The sequence below is a fragment of the Anolis carolinensis genome, chromosome 1 (assembly GCF_035594765.1).
Source record: "Anolis carolinensis isolate JA03-04 chromosome 1, rAnoCar3.1.pri, whole genome shotgun sequence".
Classification (NCBI taxonomy): domain Eukaryota; kingdom Metazoa; phylum Chordata; class Lepidosauria; order Squamata; family Dactyloidae; genus Anolis; species Anolis carolinensis.
The window spans coordinates 71243366-71265532 of record NC_085841.1 but is presented as its reverse complement, the minus strand read 5'-3'; the positions used below and the strand labels follow the sequence as shown (position 1 = coordinate 71265532).

The window sequence follows — 22167 nt, the reverse complement described above, 5'->3', positions numbered from 1 at the left end:
AAGTTACATCCATGAGCTAGATATCAAGACCTTGACAAAAGGCAAAGAGCAACTCTGTACATGAATCCAAAAATCACTGAAGGTAAAACAAGAAATGGTAATCCCGAGGTATGGCACTCAAAACATGACTAAAATTCCCAAGGCTTGAAAACTTCAACTTGACTATAATCTCAAAGGCTTGAAAACTTGAAACAAGATTTGTAATCCAGACAGGAGACATTAAACTTAAACAGGAAAACAAGCTCCAAAAACCAAGAACAGAACTCCTGACTCAGAGTTTCAAAGACAGGCATCTTGATTCATGAAATTCCAACGTTGATCTCCACACTGAACAGACTCAGATTCCTTAAGAAATCTCCCTCTTACCTAAACATATTTTCTCCTTCTCCTAGGCTCCTTTTGTTTATCTTTCAGTCTCTGATAACAACAAATCTGTCTTTGCTTCACACCCTCTCGCCTGAGCATTAAATACTGGGTTATTACCCTCCAATCTCCCCACATTGCTTTCACAGTCAATCCTTGGGAGATTCTCATGAGAAACACGATCTGTTTCCCTGACAACAGATCCATCCAAAACATCTCGAAAACCACTTTCACAGAAGTAACATGCTCAAACAAAAAACATCTTTGACCTCATCCTCAAAGGCAGATGCTTCAACAGCCTCAACAGCTCTTGACACTGGTAATGTTGCCGAAATCTGAAGAAGTTTCTTCACATTTGGAAAATACTGACTATCACAGACAAGATATGTTTCCAGTGCATTTGACAGTTTTTCTGCAAGTGCAACATTTTTCAATTTTCTACACCACAGTGTGTCAGTATCTTGAAGACATTCATTGTGAAGTTCTGTGCACTTGTTCAAGTTGGATTTTAAATGACCACACAATTAATAGGGAGGAACATTTGCAGTTTCTGAATTATATTCCTGTACCTTGTAAACCTTTCTTGAAGCTAATGGCAGAAAAAGTCCAAAAATTGGATGTACATATTTAGCCTATAATATTCTATTGATATTAGTGAAGTTGCCTGGATGTTGCTTTTACAAGTCTACCTTGAACAGATGTGAGGAAACTTCACTTCTTCACCCATAGACTCCACCACTGATCTTGCTGTGTCAAATATCTCCTGAAATTCTTTTATAGAGTCTGAGCGCATCTCCCTGGCTTTTTCTAAGAGAAGGTTAACATGTTGCAGACCACAAAAATGTCCATATCTACTCTTCGTAATGTTTTGCTAAGCTGAAAGGATGATGACAAAAGCTTTCTTAGAATGTGTATGGTTACTACAAATTCATCATTCAGAACAGCTAAAAGAAATGTTCAGCTTGGGAAGAAGTCTCACTGTTGTATAGAGCACTCTCTTTTAGTTCAAGTGTTCTTACCACCATACTGTACAGTTCAACAAAATGTAAAACTGCATCATGTTGCTCAATCCAACAAGTTTCACAAAGCAGCAACAGGCTGTTTGCTCTTGATTCAGGAAAACAGTCCTTTATATTTTAATTCAACAGTTCCAGTCTGATGAATGAGGCTCTGAAGAAATTGCACACAGATGATATTGTTCCTTAGCAGTTTCTGACAGGTGGAATGCTGCAAGTCTTTGTTAAGGATAGATTTATTGAGAGAGCACTGCAGTAGATGAAGACAGCCATTGGATACTTCTGCGATATAATTGCTTGTGCTCCACTGATACAATCACTCATATTACAGCTTCATCATAACCCTGTCCACACAAATTTTGCAAGTTCAGCACAATTTTTCCCATATTTTCAAAATAATGTCTGCAAGTCCTCCACCTGTCATATCACTTATCTTCACAAAGTCTATAAAGTCTTCTCTTATTCCTGCAACTTCAACATCAACATACCTTACTGAGAGCAGTAACTGTTCTGAGGTACTCACATTCAGTTTCATCTGCCAAAACAGAAACACTGTGATGCATTGCATATTTCAACATTGTTTTGGATTATCTTGTCACCACAAATGTTTATTAGTTCATTTTGTATTTGAGGACTAGTGTATTGGGCATTCATAGCTGCAGTTTCGAGATGACTTTTCAAGTCACTGTCTCCTGATCTGGCATGAGATCTCAACAAGGCCCTGAAATTACCATTATTGTGCAAAGGTTCTTCACAAGTAATAGGTCCTGAATCTTTGTTCCCTCTTAAAGCCAGGTCTAGTCGGCCACAAAGGACAATGGTTTCCACAATTGGCAGAAGTTTATTTTTGTTTTCTTCTGCTTTCTTCTTATTTCCTTTATTGTGATGATGGATTACATAAGGATGTTTTCCACTGTGAATTAGCAAGACGTTTTCAGCAAAGCAAAAGTTGTTCCGATGGTATTCTGTTTTTTGGTGTCCATTATTTTTGGTTTCCATTTGGTGTCATTGACTACTATTGCATCTTTCCATAGACAAATGGTCTAGCAAGCAATACACCAAGCTGCTGATAACCACCTTTATCCCCAACTTCTCCACCAGACACCACACAGGACTTGCGGAGTGCACCTTGTACATTAAATGAATAGGCTAACCAGGGAAATCTGCTGAACCATTTCAGTTGAAAACTTAGATGCCTCTTCTTATCCACAGGAAATACATATCCTGGCAATAGAGTCTGTTTGCACTAACTGAGTTTTCAATTGGTCATCAGAAAGTCTTGTTCATATAAAGTCCAAGGTCTAACAATGACACAGCTTCTTGTCTTTGCTTCTGTTCCATGGATTCTTTGGCAGGGCTTGGATTAGATGAACTAGTGGTAGACACTGCAGTTTCCTCAGTTTTCACCTGCAGTTCAGGTGTGCATATTCTGGGGTCCTCATCAGTACCAGCTGCTGCAATGGTTCTGAACTTGCTGTTGTCTTGGTCTTTAATAGTTGGCTTATCCTTTTTTTGTCATGAACTCAAACGTTCAGTTGCTTTGTTAGACATTTAGGCATCTTCTTGCGTCAGGTGAATGACAGGAAACACTAATACAGTGATGGGGAACCTATGACACGTGTTTCAGCACTGACACGCCTAGCCATTTTTGCTGACACGTGGCCGCATGTGTCCGCATATGGGGCTAGCTATAAAGTAAGATGACTCAAGGAAGGCGCATATCATGTAAAGGAGGGAAAGGTGCATGTGTAGGAGTCGTAGTTCACTCACAATCAATGTACACTTCTTCAGTTGAAAGAGATGCCTCTGCTCAAGGTCACATGCGCAGGAGAAATCACCAGGTGGGAGTCCTTTTCCCTTCAGCACCCACTCTGTGTGTTTGCCCAGGAGGCCGAAGCCAATGACTTCACGGAAGGGGAGGGGGGGTAGGGGGCGCATTCCTTCAGGAGCCATGAATCACCCCAGCTTCCACCTCCTCCCTCTCCCTCCCTCCCCGGACCATGGCTGAAGCGGGGCCTGGCTTGCTGGAGCAACTCAAGGCCTCCGTCACCTACTTGTGGCCCTACCTGTAGGCCATCCTGCTCCTGGTCTAAGCCCTGAGGGTGCCCTTGAGACACAGGTAAAGGGAAGGAAGGAAGACAAGGCTGGAGAAGGAGTGCTTTTTCCCTTCGCTAAACTTTTGGGTGCCAAGAAGAGGCAGAAGGAGGGCGTCTCTGAGAGAGAGAGGGAGAGAGAAAGCTCCCTCGTGGAGACAATGGGGAAAAAACCACCTCCCAAAGTTTGATTTGATATGCTCTCCCGGGCTGGAAAGTCATTTTGCTTTGGGAGCAACTCTCTTCTATCAGACTCTCCAACACTCCCCTTCTCTCTTTTCACCCTCTTTATTTTTAAGTTTGACTTTTAAAAAGGAGTACAGTAATAGGGATTAGGAAACACAGCCAACTCTTTTACTTCCTCACAGCAGTTTTTTTAAAATGTGTACAAGTACAACATCCTGTATCCACGGGTGGAGCATCCACTGATCCCACTATCTACAACAGCTTGGGAAGGAACCTTTACCTATCATTGATTTGAACATCACTGCTGCCAAACTCAGTGACATAAAGATCTGTAGTGGCTGCGCAGATGTTCACAGAGAAATTCTGAGACCCAGTGCAATGTTTGGGACACAAATACCACATTTTCTCTAGTAGTGTGCATACAGTTTGGATTGGTTATGCTGGTTTGTGATGACAACTCATTACAATATATAATAAATGTTCATTTTTTGTTCAACAATGAATGTAAATTCTTCTTCATGAAAAAATAAGACATCCCCTGAAAATAAGACCTAACACATATTTGGGAGCAACAAATTAATATAAGACACTGTCTTATTTTTGGGGAAACAGGGTAGGGCCGCATGCCAAGAAGGACGTTTCATCCTTGACTCTTGCACGGCCAGGTGCAGTAGCTGAGGATGAAACATTTGCTGTAGTGTAGTGTAGACACTCTGTGCCAAAGGTCTGTAGGTCAAAACAACAGAACTCCAGCACAAAGTGTCTACTTCTGGGACTTATGGCTAGTTAGGCCGTATGGGGATCTTTGACCTCACTTCCAGTCGGCAGAGCAGGAAGCAGTGGAATACCACGGGGGACACATCTCTGAGGGCCCTGTGATCACCATTATTAGCAACCACATAACCACAGCAACAATAATCCAATCTACTGTTCTGGGGTGTCGTGGATTTCTAATTGACCATCATTCGTGAGATAAGTGATGGGGAGACTGGGAGAGGCGAGGGCCTGTGCTATGGCTGCTGTTTCCCGCCATTAGAAATAGATGCAAATTGATGATTTGGAGATGCAACTTGCAAAATTTCAAGGCAGCATCTGGGCTTAGGTGTTTGTCGGCTTGAGGTCAAAGCTTGAGAATTTGGAAAGGTGCCGCTTGGAGAATCAAGAGGAGTACCACTACGAACAGGAAATTTGGAGTGCCTGGAACCGATTACAAGACACTTTTAGCACCCTGAAAAATATAGCAATGGCTTTACTCACAATTTTTCCCTCTACGTACTTTTGTGAGACCTTATTCTCAGCCTTAAATAATATCAAAACCAACAAAAGAAACAGATTGACAGATGAAGTTAGTAGCGCTTGCTTAGGCTTGAAGTATACAAAATACCAGCCTTCAATTGAAGATTTAGCCAATGAAATTCAATAACAAAAAAGTCATTAATAGGCAGGTTAGTTAAAGAATTCTGCCTCCCCCTCACTTATCTTACTTCACGGCACCCCACACAAGTTAAATCATATCAAGACCAACAAAAGAAATGGACTGATGGATGAACAAAGAAGTCACTAAGCAGATAAGTTAAATAGTTTTTGGTTTATTAAATACAGTTATATATTATACATTTTTGTTATTTAAACTATACATATTGCGAAATTATGTTTTTTCTCTCTCGAAGTGACACACCACCCAAGTCATGCTAGGTTTTCTGGTGAATTTTGACACACCAAGCGCAAAAGGTTGTCCATCACTGCACTAATAGCAGCTAACAGGGCTTTAAGTCTCAGAACAGCAACTCAAACTAGCAGACAAATCGTACAGTAAGGAATGACCCACAGCTGCTTTGAAAAAAGTAGACATAAGAGAGCTCTGAAAAGGGGAAGAGCAAGGGAGCAGTGACATGACTAGTTTCATGTGTTTTTTTTTTAAAATAATATTATTATATTATTTATTTACAGTATTTATACTCCGCCCTTCTCACCTCGAAGGGCACTCGGGGTGGATTACAATGCACATATACATGGCAAACATTCAATGCCATTAGATATACAACATATAAACAGACACAGAGGCAATTTAACATTTTCCAGCTTCTGGCTTCATGAGGGTATGCTCAATTCTGGCCACAGGGGAAGCTGCCACTTCATCGTCCACTTGTGACACCGAGTCCTTGATGGTAACTTCTTCATTCCTTTCTGCATGCTGCTGGCAGTTTTATGGTGTTGTAAATTAGTTAAATTAGCCTCCCTGCATAAAGTGGTACCTAAATTTTCTACTTGACAGATGCAACTGTCTTTCGAGCTGCTTGGGTCAGCGAGCTAAGACTATTAATTGTCGGGAGCTCAGTTCGACCCAGGCTTCAGTGTCATGATCTCTCGGTCAGTAGTGATTTATTACAGCTGGCTACTAACCAGCTGTGCCACAAAATACATTTCAAAATATATTTCAAAATATATTTTAAATTATATTTCAAAAACTAGTAAAGATAAGTAAATGGGTAAAAATAAATGCAATTACATAATAAAATCTATAACTGTGTTCAGATTTTACAAAAAATGTTGATTAGAATAAGAGATACAGCATTTTGAAATATCATTTATATATGTGTATGTATCTATATTCACTTTAAATTGGCATATCTAAAAATCAAGATAAATGATCCATACATATTATCAAATTTTTAGAAACTACATAAAATATCTTAAATCTGGTACCTAAATATTCAAAAATTACTTTATGATAGTTTAGGAGAAATTAAAGTATAAACTTTTAAAGCAAGCACAAATTATCATAGTTGTTATATACCTGAAAACATCATAAATTGTATTTAAACTTAAGTTTTTCTTATGGAGTTTTTTTTTTTTTGGATTACAATCCCCCAAATGGATGAGGCTTGGCATAAGACAAAAGCACAGCTCTGAAAGACACTGCCAGGATATTCACCATAATTAATATAAGTAATATAATTAAAATTTATATTTAATCTCAGCGTTTAACTTCTGTGCCTTTCAGGAGTTAGACCAGGGGTCCTCAAACTTTTAAAGTGGAGGGCCGGTTCATGGTCCCTCAGATTGTTGAGGGGCCAAATTATCATTTGGGGGAAAAAACGAGCAAATTCCTATGCACACTGCACATGTCTTATTTGTAGTGCAAAAAACCCCCCAACAACAATCATTTATTTATTTATTTATTTATTTGCTACATGTATACTCCACCTTCTCTCAACCCGAAGGGGACTCAGAGCGGCTTACAAGTTGTATGTACATACAATATATTATATTATTAGCATAGCACAATATTAGCATTGTATATTACTATATTGTACTATACCACTATACCATATTATTATTAGTAATATTATATTTAATATATAATATATAATTAATATTATTATATTATACACTATTACAGTATTATTATTAGCTGCCCTGAGTCCCCTACTGGGTGAGAAGGGCGGGGAAGAAATACTGTAATAAATAAATAAATAAGTGTACTATATTATATTATATTATAATATTATTATCAAGATTATATGTATACACAATGTATTATACTATTACCATAGCACAATATTAGTAAATGAAAGAACAATACAATATTTAAAAATAAAAACAATTTTAACCAACATAAACCTATCAGGATTTCAATGGGAAGTGTGGGCCTGCTTCTGCCCAATGAGACTATGAGCCTGAGCAAGCAGGACTTAGCAACTCCTCTCAAAGACTGTAGAAAATGTCACTCCCAGTGGCAGCAAAGCAAGCAGCCTCTTCCAGGAAGGACCCAACGTTCAGCCTAGCATGAGGTGAAAATACAGGCCTGAAGGCCACAGCCAGGATACCCACCCTGAACCAGACGGTTGGCCACATAATGCAGATTTATACCTCCAATAGTGTGTCTGTGCTTTGTTCTCAGGCCAAGAGAGTATGAATGCACAGCTTCCAGGACAGACCAGATGTGGTGCCTTTGAGTTTGTTATGCCATGAGCCTGACCAGGCAGAACCTGGACAGCCTCTCAGATACAGGTGAAGACCACATGGCTTCCTCCAGAATGGCCCCAGCCTGAGGAAGCAACAGCCCAAAGGCATGAAGCCCAACATGAGGTCTGAACAAAAAGGAGACCTCCAAATGATGGCTTCTTAATATACTGGCAAATGCTGTAAAGCCGAACGCGAAGCCTAGAACAAGATTGCTCTAAATGTAATGACAAGGTTTAAAGCCTAATATGGGGCCTGAAACACAAGAGAGCCCCCTAATATAATTGCAAGAGTTTAAAGCCTAACATGAGGCTAAAGCTTAACTCCTAACCTGAGGCATGCAATAAAATGTAGGCCTCAGTATGTGATGACACAGTTAATGAGTGGAATTGCCTGTGCCTTCCTAGGGCTGAGAGAGAGTGTCTCCCCCCCAGAAAATAATTCATTAAGCATTATTTTAAAGGAAGGAGTTTTCTGCAACCTTCCTATGTGGCCCAGCAATTATGACTTAATAATAATAATAATAATAATATAACGTTATTCTTATATCCCGCCACCATCTCCCCGAAGGGATTCGGGGAGGCTCACATGGGGACGAGCCCAGCAAAACATAGGTTAAAAACACAGTATATGAATTAAAACAATATCAACAAAATAAATATAAACAGCATAAATCACACAAAACACAGCAATTACCGTATATACTCGCGTATAAGCCAACCCGAATATAAGCCGAGGCACCTAATTTTACCACAAAAAAACTGGGAAAACATTGACTCCAGTATAAGCCGAGGGTGGGTAAATTTCAGAAATAAAAATAGTTACCAAAAAAATTACATTAATTGAGGCATCAGTAGGTTAAATGTTTTAGAATACAGTAGAGTCTCACTTATCCAACGTTCTGGATTATCCAACGCATTTTTGTAGTCAATGTTTTCAATACATCGTGATATTTTGGTGCTAAATTCATAAATACAGTAATTACTACATAGCATTACTGCGTATTGAACTACCTTTTCTGTCAAATTTGTTGTATAACATGATGTTTTGGTGCTTAATTTGTAAAATCATAACCTAATTTGATGTTTAAAAGGCTTTCCCTTAATCCCTCCTTATTATCCAACATATTCGGTTATCCAACGTTCTGCCGGCCCGTTTACGTTGGATAAGTGAGACTCTACTGTATTTACATAAAGCTCAAATTTAAGATAAGACTGTCCAACTCTGATCAAATCATTATTCTCATCTTCTTCAATGTAAATGTGCTTATGTATCCTTTTAATAATAATAGAGTAAAATAATACATGTAATAATAAATACAGGAAAATAATACAATAATAAATAGAGCAAAATAATAAATGCAATAATAATAATAATAATAATAAGATCAGAGTGAAATAATAAATGTATTAATAATGATAATAAAAATAGAGTAAAATAAATGTAATACAGTAGAGTCTCACTTATCCAAGCCTCGCTTATCCAAGCTTCTGGATTATCCAGGCCATTTTTGTAGACAATGTTTTAAATATATCATGATATTTTGGTGCTAAATTCGTAAATACAGTAATTACAACATAACATTACTGCATATTGAACTACTTTTTCTGTCAAATTTGTTGTATAACATGATGTTTTGGTGCTTAATTTGTAAAATCATAACCTAATTTGATGTTTAATAGGCTTTTCCTTAATCCCTCCTTATTATCCAAGATATTTGCTTATCCAAGCTTCTGCCGGCCCGTTTAGCTTGGATAAGTGAGACTCTACTGTAGTAGCAACAATAATAGAGAAAAATAATAAATGTAATAATACCAATAATAATAGAGAAAAATAATAAATGTACCATATATTCTTGAGTATAAGCTGACCCAAATATAAGCCAACCAGGACCCTCACCCAAGTACAAGCCGAGGGGGGGGGGTTCAGTCTTTAAAAAAGGGCTGAAAAACTAGGCTTATACTCGAGTATATACAGTACTTTAAAACCTGGCTGCAGGTACAGCATATGTGGAGGGTGACTTGTGCAGGACTCTTAAGTAGGATTTGTGGGAAGTACAGGGACGGTCAAGAATAGGGACAAGAGGAACAATCTCATCAAGACACTGGAAATCTAAAATGGTGAGGAGTGGATATAAAGTGCAATGAGAATTTATAGACAAGCTGCCTAACTGGTGGGACTATTCACTGAAATGTGACCTGAACATCCATGTTTTTAAATCCTTCCGGAAGGTGGACAACAAAGGTGCCAGTCTGATCTCCCTGGGGAGAGAGTTCCAGAGTCGAGGGGCCACAACCAAGAAGGCCTCTCCCTCTTCCCCCACCAACCGCACTTGGGAGTGAGGTGGGAGCAAGAGAAGGGCCTCCCCGGAAGATCTTAAGGCCCGCGTGGGTTCATAGGGGAGGAGGCGATCACGGAGATAAGTAGGTCCTGACTTGAGGTCGAGAGAATATGACACACCCAGACAACAACTTATTAAGAGTTTATTCTAAAGGGAGGAGGGAGGGCAAACCTCTGCTGCAGGATGTGCCTTCCTTGAGGTAGCCCAGGAAGGGAACTCTGCTTAGTGCAGCCATCCAAACCTCCAGCCCAGCCCTTATGCTCTGCTGGGAAATCCCTGCCAGTAAATGCCAAGGGCAGAAACTGTCCAAATTGTAGGGCAAATCCCTGGAGCAAAGGCATAGCAATAGAAACCCTACTATCCTCTGGAAAGGGTGAGGGGCGGGAGCAAGGAGGGAAAGGCCTAATGCCCCATTAGGAACCTGCCCCTCACCTCACACGGAAGCAAAGAACACAGCAGGGGAGCGGAGCAGCCTAAAAGAGCCTGCAGCTCTGTCCCTGTCAACCGGCCCCACCATGCCTGGTCTCCTTCATGAGGGCCTTCAAATGTGCCCAATCCCCCATGCCTTAGGCTTTGCCTGCCAGTTATGGGTGGGCCAACTTGGTTGCTTCCACTATATCGGCTATTGCTGCAAGTAAAGAAAGTGTGAATAAATTATCAAAATTTGGTTGAGACAGTGCTTGCAGTTCTGAAAGGACTTGTTTAATTTTTGCTTCTCATACATTTAGCATGGGGATTTGGTTAACCAGTTAAAATTAATGAGTAAACCAGTTTTTTTTAAACCTGAAAATATTTGGGGGGGGGGGTTGAATCCCTCCCCCCCCCCCCTTGGCTACAGGCCTGTCTACAACATTTCACAGATAAAAACTGGGACACTCGTAGCCAGGTAAAATCAGAATGTGTTCAAGATGGTAAATATTATTAATGAAGAAGAACATCCAAACCATGTATATAATTTATTTTTGCCTGAGCCTGCTGGAAGTGGCAAAATTCTGACCTCTTCTTTCTTCAGGCTTAAAGATCAAGAATCAAAAAGGAGAGCAGGATCCTTGAAGTGGTTCCCCAGCACTTAGCAGACTCATTAGGTGCATAGGGTATGTGATGATGATATCTTTCATTTGGTGAGATACATTTCCCATTTAAATTTTGTTACTAAATTGACATCTAACTATGTAAATGAACACATGAATGTTTAATGTAAATGTGTCCTCTGTTTGACACAAAGTTTGTCCTCTCTTCCAATGCACATGCGACCACCTTCCTTGTGATTAGCACAAATACCTTGAAGAATTTAACTGAATTTCAGAACTTCAGAATTTCAGAACTGCAATATAAAAGGAAATGCATTTCACATAGGACAGAATTCAAAGTATGCAGAATAAAAGCATAGTTGATTAAAAATTGTGCTAGTATTATACAATATTGAGAGTAATGACAGAAAATACAGAAAAAGGAATGTTTAATTGATATGCATCATGAACCATGTCTTTAGGGCATTAATAGCTAACTAAGGTATTTTTTAGTGTAAAAAGAATTTGGCTTCTAAAATTCTAAATGCTTTCAGGCCTGCTCTTCTTGTACTGGTGTTCCTTCTACCCTGTTTTCTTCAAACATCAGAGCTCTTTCAAGAAACAGGCTGACTGGCTCATCCGAGGGCTTCTTCCAACATCCAACAATGAAAAATATAAATGGAATAACAGCACAGTTGATGGTGTCAAATAACTGAGTAAATAAAATTAACGCAAATATATCCATGTCATCAAACCAAATAGAAATCTCATAAGCAATTCTATCAGGTGTGTCAGTTGTAAGATACAGAAGGACTGTGGCTAAAATGGTGACATCAAGCCTTTCTGGTGGCATTGACTGTGTTAGACTTCTCTTCAAAATGGCTGCAGAGCAAAAGACAATGGCGATGAGAAGTCCTAACTCAAGAATTATCCTGATGACAGTAAAAGACATGCAGTAGAGTTCATATTCAAAAGTGGTTATGAAGAATGCTGGAGAGCAGGCCAAATGATCCACCATGGATGTAATGCTGGCCACAATCCATAAAATGCTAACCACCACGGCTGATGTGTACTGTGGCCTCCGATGTTTAACCCACACTGGGCGATAGACAAGAAACCATCTTTCAACACAAGTGGCTGCTAAGAGATAGAATCTGGTGTTGTTTCCCAATAACTGCAGTGTCTGCACAATGTGTTCAAAAAAGTTCTTGATTCTTAACCGTAAAAAAAGCCTATGAAAATATACAAATACATAGATGAGTACTGAAAAATTAGCTATAGTGATATTCTGGAAATACAGAAAAAACCTAGAACGTTTTTGCCTGTGCCAGAAAAAATAGGTAACAATTCCATTTCCTATAAATCCCAAGATTGCAAATGGCATCCATGAAATCATGATTTTCTCTTGCCAAGAGAGGTCATATTGAGATTGTCTAAACATATCAGGAACCGGAAAAGACAAAGCAGCCTTTACCATCTTGCCACGAGCAACGGGTTCAGTAATTCTCCAACTGTAAAAAACAGACATAATCTGTCATTATTATGGCATTTAGCTGTTGGAATAAAAATTAGAAATATTCAAAACAGATACCCATCAGGTGGGGACTGTCCTTTAGTAACATTAAACTCAAACATTTGAGCAAGAAAGGCTAACCTAGCATTCATATATTCTGTTGGCTGGATGGGCCAGAATGACCACTACCGGAACATTCTTTCAACTTCCATTTAAAGCAGAAGTGGACATCCTATGGTTAAAGCCCCCAAGGCACACTTAAGACTACTCCCCCAATACTTTTTTTTTTTTTTTAGTAAAAAGATAACTCTACTTCTGGAAGTGTCTCATCTAAGAAAGGCATACCATCTTAGGTAAATAATTCCAGGTGTTATTTTTTTTACTTTATCTAACTTGTAAATTGTATTGGGGAGGGGTGTAGATGAATGTGATTAGTATATACTGAATTCAAAATTCCTCATGATTACCTTATGAATGAGACATTGGTTTGGATGCAGATTTAGTCATATATAGGGGAGATCATTTTAAATCAGTGTAGCTAAGTGAATCATGACTAACTTACATCCCAACTATTATAACAGATATATCCTAATTATAATTAGGTTTACAGTGTTCCCTCACTACTTCGCAGTTCACTTTTCGCAGATTCGCTGTTTTGCGGTTTTTCAATCACTCTAAAAGACTATTATAAATCATAAAAAATTACAATTTACAGCCTAAGGAAGGGAGGAAGGAGAAGCCAAAGGGAGAGAAAAGGAGTCCAAGAGGCAACGGGAGGAGAAGGAGGCGATTTATCAACACACAATTGATTGATAAAGACTTAAAATAGTGTATAACTACTTAAATAATGTATAAATATTAAAATAAATATAGTGTCCCTACTTCGCGGATTTTCACTTATTGCGGGTGGTCCTGGAACCTAACCCCAGCAATAAGTGAGGGAACACTGTACATCCAACCCATAACAAGAAAAAATATTATGTTTCTTTGATGGGTATCTGGGTGTATGTATATATTTTTTACTGGTATGCCAATGAATTATTTGTTTCAAATAGGATTTTAAGATCTTTTTGGGTATTGTTGTGACTTGTAGAAGTGAAGTGTAGCTTCTTCAGTGAATTTGTTAACCTCTTGATGGCTTCTCAAAACAAGATTGTGCCAGTTTTCCTGGTCAAATAATTACATGGAATAACTTGGATGATATGCTAGAAAAGAAATATTTGACAATGGGTAACTATGAATATATCCCATGTTATATTTGACCTTTAATCTTTAATGGTTGAAATCTGTTTCTTTTAATTGTTTCTAGACACTTATTGTGGACTGGCAACTAATAGTCTCTACACCAGTATTAGTCCATAGACCACCACTTTGAGTAGCACTATTCAATGGAGAATATAAGGTCATGATCCTAAAAGGTGATCTGTCTGCTAACATCTTCAATTAAAGCAGCAAGCAAGCAAACAAACAAACAAAAACACAATCATGTATTTCTGTTTTGTTTAGATGGCTTCTCTCTGCCATAGTCAATCACATTTGAATCAAATAAGTTAATGGCTAGAAAAATCTGCTTGTGGACATTGTCGAGAGGCAGCCCTAATGCACTTTCACTAACATTTTAAAGCAGGGTAGCAAGCAGAGTATGAGGGAGGACTCAAATACGTCAGTCAACAAACCATTTTTACAACTTTTCACTGTTTTTGGGAATCAGATTTTTTTGGGGGAAACCTACCTCTCTTACCTCTGCCGTCACAGCACGACTACCTCACAACTATATATTATTGCTAAGAAAATCTATTCCACTCCCTCAACTACTTATGAAAGCAGAAGTTAACCTCTGAGGGAATAGAAAAGCCTTCATGAAAGGACAACAGTGATTTCATTAGTCAGGATTTTTTAAAAAAGTGATGGTGCTTCAATCCTGTGAGTCGTGCTTTTACTACAGTGCTGGTCCAATCCAAACAATCCACCATTACACATATTCATTTTCTCCAGAAGCCTTGATTCTCTCTGGGGTGTGACGTGTCTGCTAGATCACACCTATGACCAGTGAGCTGTGAGAACTCTGGTCTAGGGAGTCATCTAGGCAATAAAAATTGTCAGCCATAAAGTATCAACGATGGCTGGACTCTAGTCAGAGCATCATATTTGTGGTTATGTGCACTCAAGTTGATTCCGACCTAGATTACTTCTATGCAAACACTACAATGTATTTGGAAATGGATTTAAACAAACTGGCCTCGCTGTACAGCACCAACAGAAACACCCCAGAAACCAATATCTACTGATTACAAATTGGAACCAAACCAGGAACTGCAGTATCTGTGGCTAGACAACCTCTGGAAAATGTAGTTTTTTTTCTTATCCTAACCACTGAGTTGTGCTGATGTGGATTTTCATGTCCATTTGGAATCAGTGCTGGACTGTGGCAGGGCACAGGAAATGTAAATGAAAGAGTGGAAAGTGAAAGCTCCCGTGGGAATAGCGTGGTTTCTTTTGCCAGAAGAGTAATTATTTACCTTTTGGCCATGTGTGTTTTGGCATTCTTTAAAGTGCTTCAGCACGAAGGTTGTCCCAACAAGAGAGCTGCAGGTCTCAGATCTGAGCCCTGCATGGGATATGTTCTGATTGGCAGCAATGCATTCTTTGACTTGATTTTCTGGTGAGTTGTTTAATGTGTTGTTTGGGCTTGATTCTGTAGTGTGCATTGGGGTTGCATTTTGTGGATGCCTGCGCTTGAGCTGGCTTCAGACTGATTATAGTTTCTTTGTAAGAGCACCATTTAGTGAGCCTATCACAGAATTTTCAAGGCAAGATTTATCCAGAGGCCATTGCCTGCTTCTAGATATAATGTCTAGAATCTGCTATCCCCTGACAGTCTCTCTTCCAGGCCTGACCCTGATGGGTTTCCTGGATCAGATGGAACCTGGTGTCTTTAGAGTATTTAGGGATCTACTTCTTGTGTAAAATGCACATCTGCAATAAATTGTTATCTAGCCGAATGGTTCCCAAATTTTGGTCCTCCAGGTGTTTTAGACTTCAACTCGCAGAATTCCTGACTGTTGGCCATGCTAACTAGTTCTGGGAGATGAAATCCAAAACCCCTGGTCCTGGAGGTCCAAAGGTTTGGAATCTCTGCTCTGGTATATTGCATTCCCCTCCTGCATCTCTGCCCCTCAGTTGCCAAGATCCATAAGGCTGCCTTTCTAGGGGGAGGGAAGAAAGGAAGTTGACTGAACAATGAACGCTGTCTCTGTTCTGTTGTAGTTTGGGCACAAGAGAAGCACAGGAATAACAAGGTTACCATTTCTTTGCCTCTCTGTGTAGCAAACATCAGGGGACGGAGAAGCAGTTTTCACAATTTGGTGACTAATCTTCCCTTCTCTGCAGATGCAAAAGCAGCAGTTGCTGCTGCCCAACAGAGCTTGGCTGTTCAGGGAAAGGAAAGGCAGAAAGCTACATCTGGTGCAGGATCCCATCCATCATCTGTTTGGTTCAACTGGATATCTAGGGAAGATATGTAATGAATTGTACCCTCTGATGTTTTGTGGGAGCTTTCCTTGCCAAACTTAACAAACTGGACACACATGTACAAGTGAACAAGGAACACATATATAAATCTTACCTTGTTAACTGTATTCTACACTCAGGACTATCTTCTTTGAAGATATGTGTTCCTTCACTATGATAGTGTGTTTCCTATGTAACAAAGGGAATCTGAGAACTTCATGACCTCACAGCAATTGTTAGCTGGATTATGATGAGATTCATTGTGTAAGAAATGAATAGGGAATAAGTGCAATTGACAATTTCAATGGCTTCAGATTACGATTTTGGACTATGTGATTTTAATATTTTATACTTGGATGTTTTAATTTTTTTCTTAATTTTTAAATGTTTGTTTATTCCTCATGTTTTAATATGGTTAATGGTTTTAATTTATAGCTATATGTTATTGTCTTGATATTATGTTTTGGTTTTTCAAATGTATGTCGGCATTGAATTTTGCCATTAGTATGTTGGAAACCACTTTGAGTCCCCTCAGGGGCGAGAAAAGCAGTATATAAATACAGTAAATAGATAAACAAATTCACAGTCCCGCCTTCCAGGGTTCATTTCCATTTAAATGCTATATTGGTCTGTGCATGATGTCAAAGATCAAATTAGCATCCAAGGAAGGCCAAGTGTGAAGAGCAAATGCAGCGAGTAAATGGAAGGTCCAAGCAAGATGTAGTTCAGGCCACCCACATTGTAAATTCATAGCAGTTTGACATGCTTTTAACTCCTATGGCTCCATCCTATGGATTCCAGAGACTTGTATATCCAGAGTAGGATATACAGATATATCCAGAGAAGGATAAATATCTCACAGAACTACAAATCCAAACGTTTTATTGCATTGACCCATAGCAGTTAATGTGGTGTTAAACTGCTATAATTCTGTAATGTGGAAACTGCTCCAGACTCAAAGCAGAAGTCAGGATCAGATCAGAAGGGATGGTTTTCCTGCTAGGAGAAATGCAAAATAATTCGGTTGACTAGAATTTCTCCCCAGCATTTCTGACCGCTGCAGAGCTAGGAAAAGGTACTTTTTTGGACTTTATCTCCCTAATTTCCCTAGCTAGGGACTAGCTAGGAGAATCTGGGATTTCTAACAACAACAACAACAACAACAACAACAACAGCAACCTTGTCAACTTCTGGAACAGGCATATCGCTTTTCTTTCATGCCCTAATGTCTTCTAAGGCGTGAGAGTCTGCTTGCCATGTCTCCCATCTCCAGGCCAATTTAATATAAATAAATTCTGTACTGATGCATTTCTCTATGTAATACATGATCTGTGGTGCTTCTTGTCACGTTTTATGCATTCTTTATGTAGCAACGAATTCCTCCCACCCCCATTAATACAAAAAATGATCCAGATTATCCGCTTGAACTGGATTATATGGCAGTGTTGACCCATATAATCCAGTTCAAAGCAGATGTGGGTTATCTGCTTTGATAATTTGGATTATATGGCAATGTAGAAGGGGCCAGTGTGACCCAGGAAATCCCATGAAAATCCTAGTCCACAGTATAGTTCTCACAGTATTCAATTAATGCACTTTGACGCTAGGTTCCTGTGAGTTTTCTGGACTGTATAGCCATGTTTCAGAAGCATTCTCTCCTGACATTCAGGAGAGAATGCCTCTGGAGCATAGCCATACAGCCCGGAAAACTCACAGCAACTCAGTGATTCTGACCATGAAAGCTTTCGACAACACTTTGATGCTACTTCAACTGTCATGGCTTCATCCAGTGGATCTAGGGATTTGTAGTTTAGTGATGCATAGGGGCTTTCTGGAAGAGGATTCTAAAATTTCATGAAACTAGCAATCACAGGATTCCAAACGAAACAGCCATGGCCATTAAAATGAAATCATGTTGCTGCCATTGTGTTGTGCGAAAGGGCTGTCGGATGCATCTGAAGGTGAATGCTTCTTTTGAAAGATGGAAGGCAATTAATGCGTGGATCACTATGGCCAAATCTATCTTCTTTGGAAGTAGTACATTTAAAACAGCAGCTGAAATCCCATGAAAACACTCCTGGCCACACCAGTCGTCTAACCTTCAAGAACCATTGCTAGGTCCAAGAGCACCATCAAGCTGCAGGCCTGGTCTTTTGAAAGAAACCCAAACCTATCCAGATAAGATATCAGAGGCCCCATCTAAACTGCCATATAATGCAGTTTTAACTATGTTCAGTGTAGACTCACGTAATGCAGATTAAATTGTATTGAACTTGATTATATAAATATAAACTGTCATAAAATCCAGTTCAATGCAGTTAATCTGTATTCTGAAACTGCACTATATGGCAGTGCAGATCCAGCCAGAGACACAAGGCAACTGGTTTTTCTTCTCTGTTCCTTTCTTTCCTCTGTCATTCTCTCTCTCAGGCCTTGCAACATTACAAACAGTCTAGGGATAACAGTTATGCCCATCTACTGAGAGAGCTAGTCCCTGATTAGATTTTAGAAAATAAATAAAATCTGCAACGGAGGCAGACACTTAAAGATAGCCAGATTGAAGTCCGTTTTTATTGTTAGCAAAGCAATATGAGCAATGTCAAAGTAGTCATTCTTATTGTGGTTGCTTTCTAGTTGTCCTTTATCCTTTGAGTATGCTCACACCTTTCATCTGTATTTAATCTTACAAAACTATAGAGTTTATGCAGTTAATTTTAGAAAGAATGACTACAAACTTGTAATAAACTATTCATAACTGATCAGTGGCAGAATAATACTTTGGCACCTAGAGCATCATCCTACCCAAAATCTGGAAACGTTACTTTTTAGATTACATCTCTTAGAATTTAGCAGCAATGAACGCACTGGCTGTGGAAGTCACTTCATTGTCATTCCCAAAAAATTGTGGTCTTATCCTTGCTCAGTTATATATAATTTTGGCATATTATTATATTTATTCTTCTTAAAAGTAAATTTGCAAGATTTGTAAAGTAGTACCTCATTCTACTATAATGATTGCCCTGAAAAGGATTTATAATTGATCTTATGTAGGAGCTTAGGTGAATGAAGCAGCCTAGAAATAATGATTAATAACATGAACTGCAATACTTTTTATTCTGGAAATGGAAAATGCTAGCCAGTATTTGTAGTTCAGAGTGTTTTTCATCTTACTTCTGGGGCCCAAGTTACTCTGGAACTAGGTTTTTTGCTAGCTGCCTGATCTTTGCTCCCTTTTATTTTATATTCCAGAGCTCTCGCAAGGAACTGATGAATAGGTGCTACAGTCGTAAACTGATGACAGCATCCAACACAGACATACACAAGAGGGGTGACAGTGCTCTTGATGGAATCGAATAACAAAGTAAATAGAAATGGGACTGGTGCATCAAGTCTTGGCTCCCAGTGGGCTATGGCATCAACAATTCTAACTGAAACAACAAATGAAAGGTACAGAATGGTGATGGCTGTGATGGTGACATCAAGTTTCTCAGAATCTCTCAACTTTGCTTTTCTCTGCATTCGTATAAAAAGCGACAGAGTACAAAATATCATGATGGGAAAGAAAATCAAGATATTGACAAAAATTTTAAAAATAATTGCACCATCACAAGAGGGGCCACTTTGATGATGAGATACAAGGAATCTCGGGAGGCATGAAATATATACCACAAGTGACACTATGCAGGACAAGGCCCACAAAATGACGGACACAATTACTGACATATGCTTTGGTCGATGATGATAGTAACAGACTGGCATAAAGACCATGAGGAACCTTTCAGTACTCATAGCAGTAAAAAAATAGATACTAGCATTGTAGCTTATTAAATAAAAATTCTCCATTACACGTGAAAAATACAAATCCACATTAGTTGATACCAAAAATAAAATGAAAACAGTAAGGTAGTAGATGATCACAATAAGATCCGCAATGACCAAATTGATGACATAAATTGTGAACCTAGTTTTCTTTGTCTTGGTGCAGAGAATCCAGAGGGTAATTCCATTCCCAAGGAATCCCCAAATGCAGATTGGGATAGATACAAAGACAATTGTTTCTAGGAAATAGCTTTTCTTTGATCCCAGGAAATAGCCTTTCTTTGGCCAAGTTTCGAGTTGTGTGAAATTTTTTTTAATCAGAGCAGCAGTCTCAGAAAACAAAGCAGGTGAGTCTGTCATCATGACAATGTCCAATTGTTCTTCTCAATCTGCCAAAAATCAAACATAATGTGTTACTATTATAACATCGTATTGTGGAATAGAGACAGAAAATCCAAGACCACCTGTCAGGCAAAGACATTTGTGCTGTAACATCCCACTCTCATAGCTGCTGCTTAGGAAAAAATGACTTGGAATTAATTGTCTCTCTAGATCAGTGGTTCTTAACTTGCGGGTCCCAGGTGTTTTGGCCTACAACTCCCAGAAATCCCAGTCAGTTTACCAGCTGATAGGATTTCTGGGAGTTGACCAAAACATCTGGGGACCCACAGTTTGAGAACCACTGCTCTAGAACATATGTGTTTTAGGGTTTTAGAACAGGAATGGGAAGGCGAGGGTGCCATATTGGTCCCTTGGGAGACTGAGGGTTACACACTTATATCCATGTATGCTCTCCTTTAAAAAAATATCCGCAAAATGACCACAAATACTTTGTAGAAGGCAAGGGCACAACTTTCCAAAGTTATCCCCCTTTGAGTTATTTTAAGCCATTTAAAAACCCAAGAGAAGCCCCACCTTTTAAAACAGGCTGTTATCTTCTATTCATTTCCTCTTTCAAAAGAGGATTAAAATGACGCATGGCTCCACAAAAGATTGTGAACTCGGGAATCATTTTTCACAGTCATAGTCTAACTAACACTCAAGTCAACTCAACTGTTTTATGTTTTATTGTATTGTTGTTTGTATTGGCATTGAATTTTTGCCAGACTAGTAAGCCGCCTTGAGTCCCTACGGGTGAGAAAGACGGGATAGAAATGATGTAAATAAATAAATAATAAATAAATCACTAGACTTGACTCTAGTTAATTCAGAGTTCTGGTCTGTTCGTATCTTCTGTAATTTCTCTCTATTCCTTCCACTGCCGTTCAATTGCACAGCCACCAATCATCAGAAGAGGCAATGGTCTACTCAGTAGTTGGAGAAAATGTTTCTTTGGAAGGGAAAAAGTCTCCTTCCCACTATTTTCTACAGATTCTATGTCCACAGATTTAATCCTTCATGGCTTAAAATATTCCAAACAAAGTAGACAAAGCAAATTTTGATTTTGCCATTTTATATAAGCGATATCATTTCACTATACCATAGTATAAATGGACCTTGAACATCCACAGAATTTGCTATCCATGGGGCCCTGGGGTCAGCCCTGGTAGACACCAAGGGCCTACTGTGTTATCACTCTGGCAAGTGCCAACCTGTTTCTTCATTAGACATGTAGTCATATGGTATCTGGTTACTTTAAGTGTTTTCTTTGTTTTTTGTTAACAAAATTATATAATCTTAAATATGAGCTTTAAGCGAATAAAACTAAGATCCAGTATAAGATTAAATACAACCGTCATGATTCCTCTTCAGTTGCATTTCAAGTGGATCTGGTCATTCTGCTGTCCTTCATATCAGAAAGGTATGAACCACTTGACTTCACAATGATCGTGTGTTCCTAGGTAACAAATGGAATATGAGAATCTTCTGACCACCCAGCCACTGTTATTGGCAGTTTGGGAATGCACAGCATGAGTTTAAAGTAATATTGATCTGTTTTCTCTCTGGCTCCCTGGGTGGGACCAGGCATGATCTGCCTAGTAGACAGATCATCTCTATGTGTGATAGTGTTAAGATTCTTGGTTCTCTGAGCATTTCCTGTTCAGCAACAGCCATAGTATCCTTCTGGAATGTCTGCATAAAATGGGAGTGCTGAGAGGAGTGATGATTCCTGACCCGCCATGGAGATTCCACATGGTGCTGCTGCTGCCCTACTTCTCTCTCCCCCCCCCCCCCAAATTGGAACTTTCCTTGATGATGATTAGCATTGTTTTCTTGTTCTTCCTTATCACAAAGCTGTTGAGATTCCAGGCCCATCTGCACCGTAAGAAAATGCAGTGTAGGTATCACATTAGCATGGGGTGTCCAAACCCAGGCTAATGTGAAATAACACATGGTACACCTTTTTAAT

At 39.1% G+C, this 22167-nt stretch overlaps 2 protein-coding genes and 1 long non-coding RNA gene across 3 annotated transcripts; 1 reads left to right on the top strand and 2 right to left on the bottom strand.

The window, feature by feature from the left end:
* Positions 1-11407: 11407 nt before the first annotated feature.
* Positions 11408-16174, bottom strand: LOC134297852 (proto-oncogene Mas-like). The gene is made up of 2 exons (XM_062976637.1): positions 16114-16174; positions 11408-12486 (listed from the first exon to the last, which is right to left on the bottom strand). Exon 2 carries the CDS (start codon positions 12450-12452, stop codon positions 11526-11528), a length of 927 nt encoding a protein of 308 aa, XP_062832707.1. The 5' UTR covers positions 12453-12486; positions 16114-16174; the 3' UTR covers positions 11408-11525.
* On the top strand, positions 14496-21029 carry LOC134297857 (uncharacterized). Its single transcript, XR_010004734.1, has 2 exons — positions 14496-15150; positions 19248-21029. It is a non-coding gene; the product is annotated as an uncharacterized LOC134297857 (long non-coding RNA).
* On the bottom strand, positions 18541-22096 carry LOC103281523 (proto-oncogene Mas). The gene is made up of 2 exons (XM_008123268.3): positions 21551-22096; positions 18541-20206 (listed from the first exon to the last, which is right to left on the bottom strand). The coding sequence occupies exon 2, from the start codon at positions 20178-20180 to the stop codon at positions 19161-19163; it is 1020 nt and encodes a 339-aa protein (XP_008121475.1). The 5' UTR covers positions 20181-20206; positions 21551-22096; the 3' UTR covers positions 18541-19160.
* Between the last annotated feature and the right edge of the window lie 71 nt (positions 22097-22167).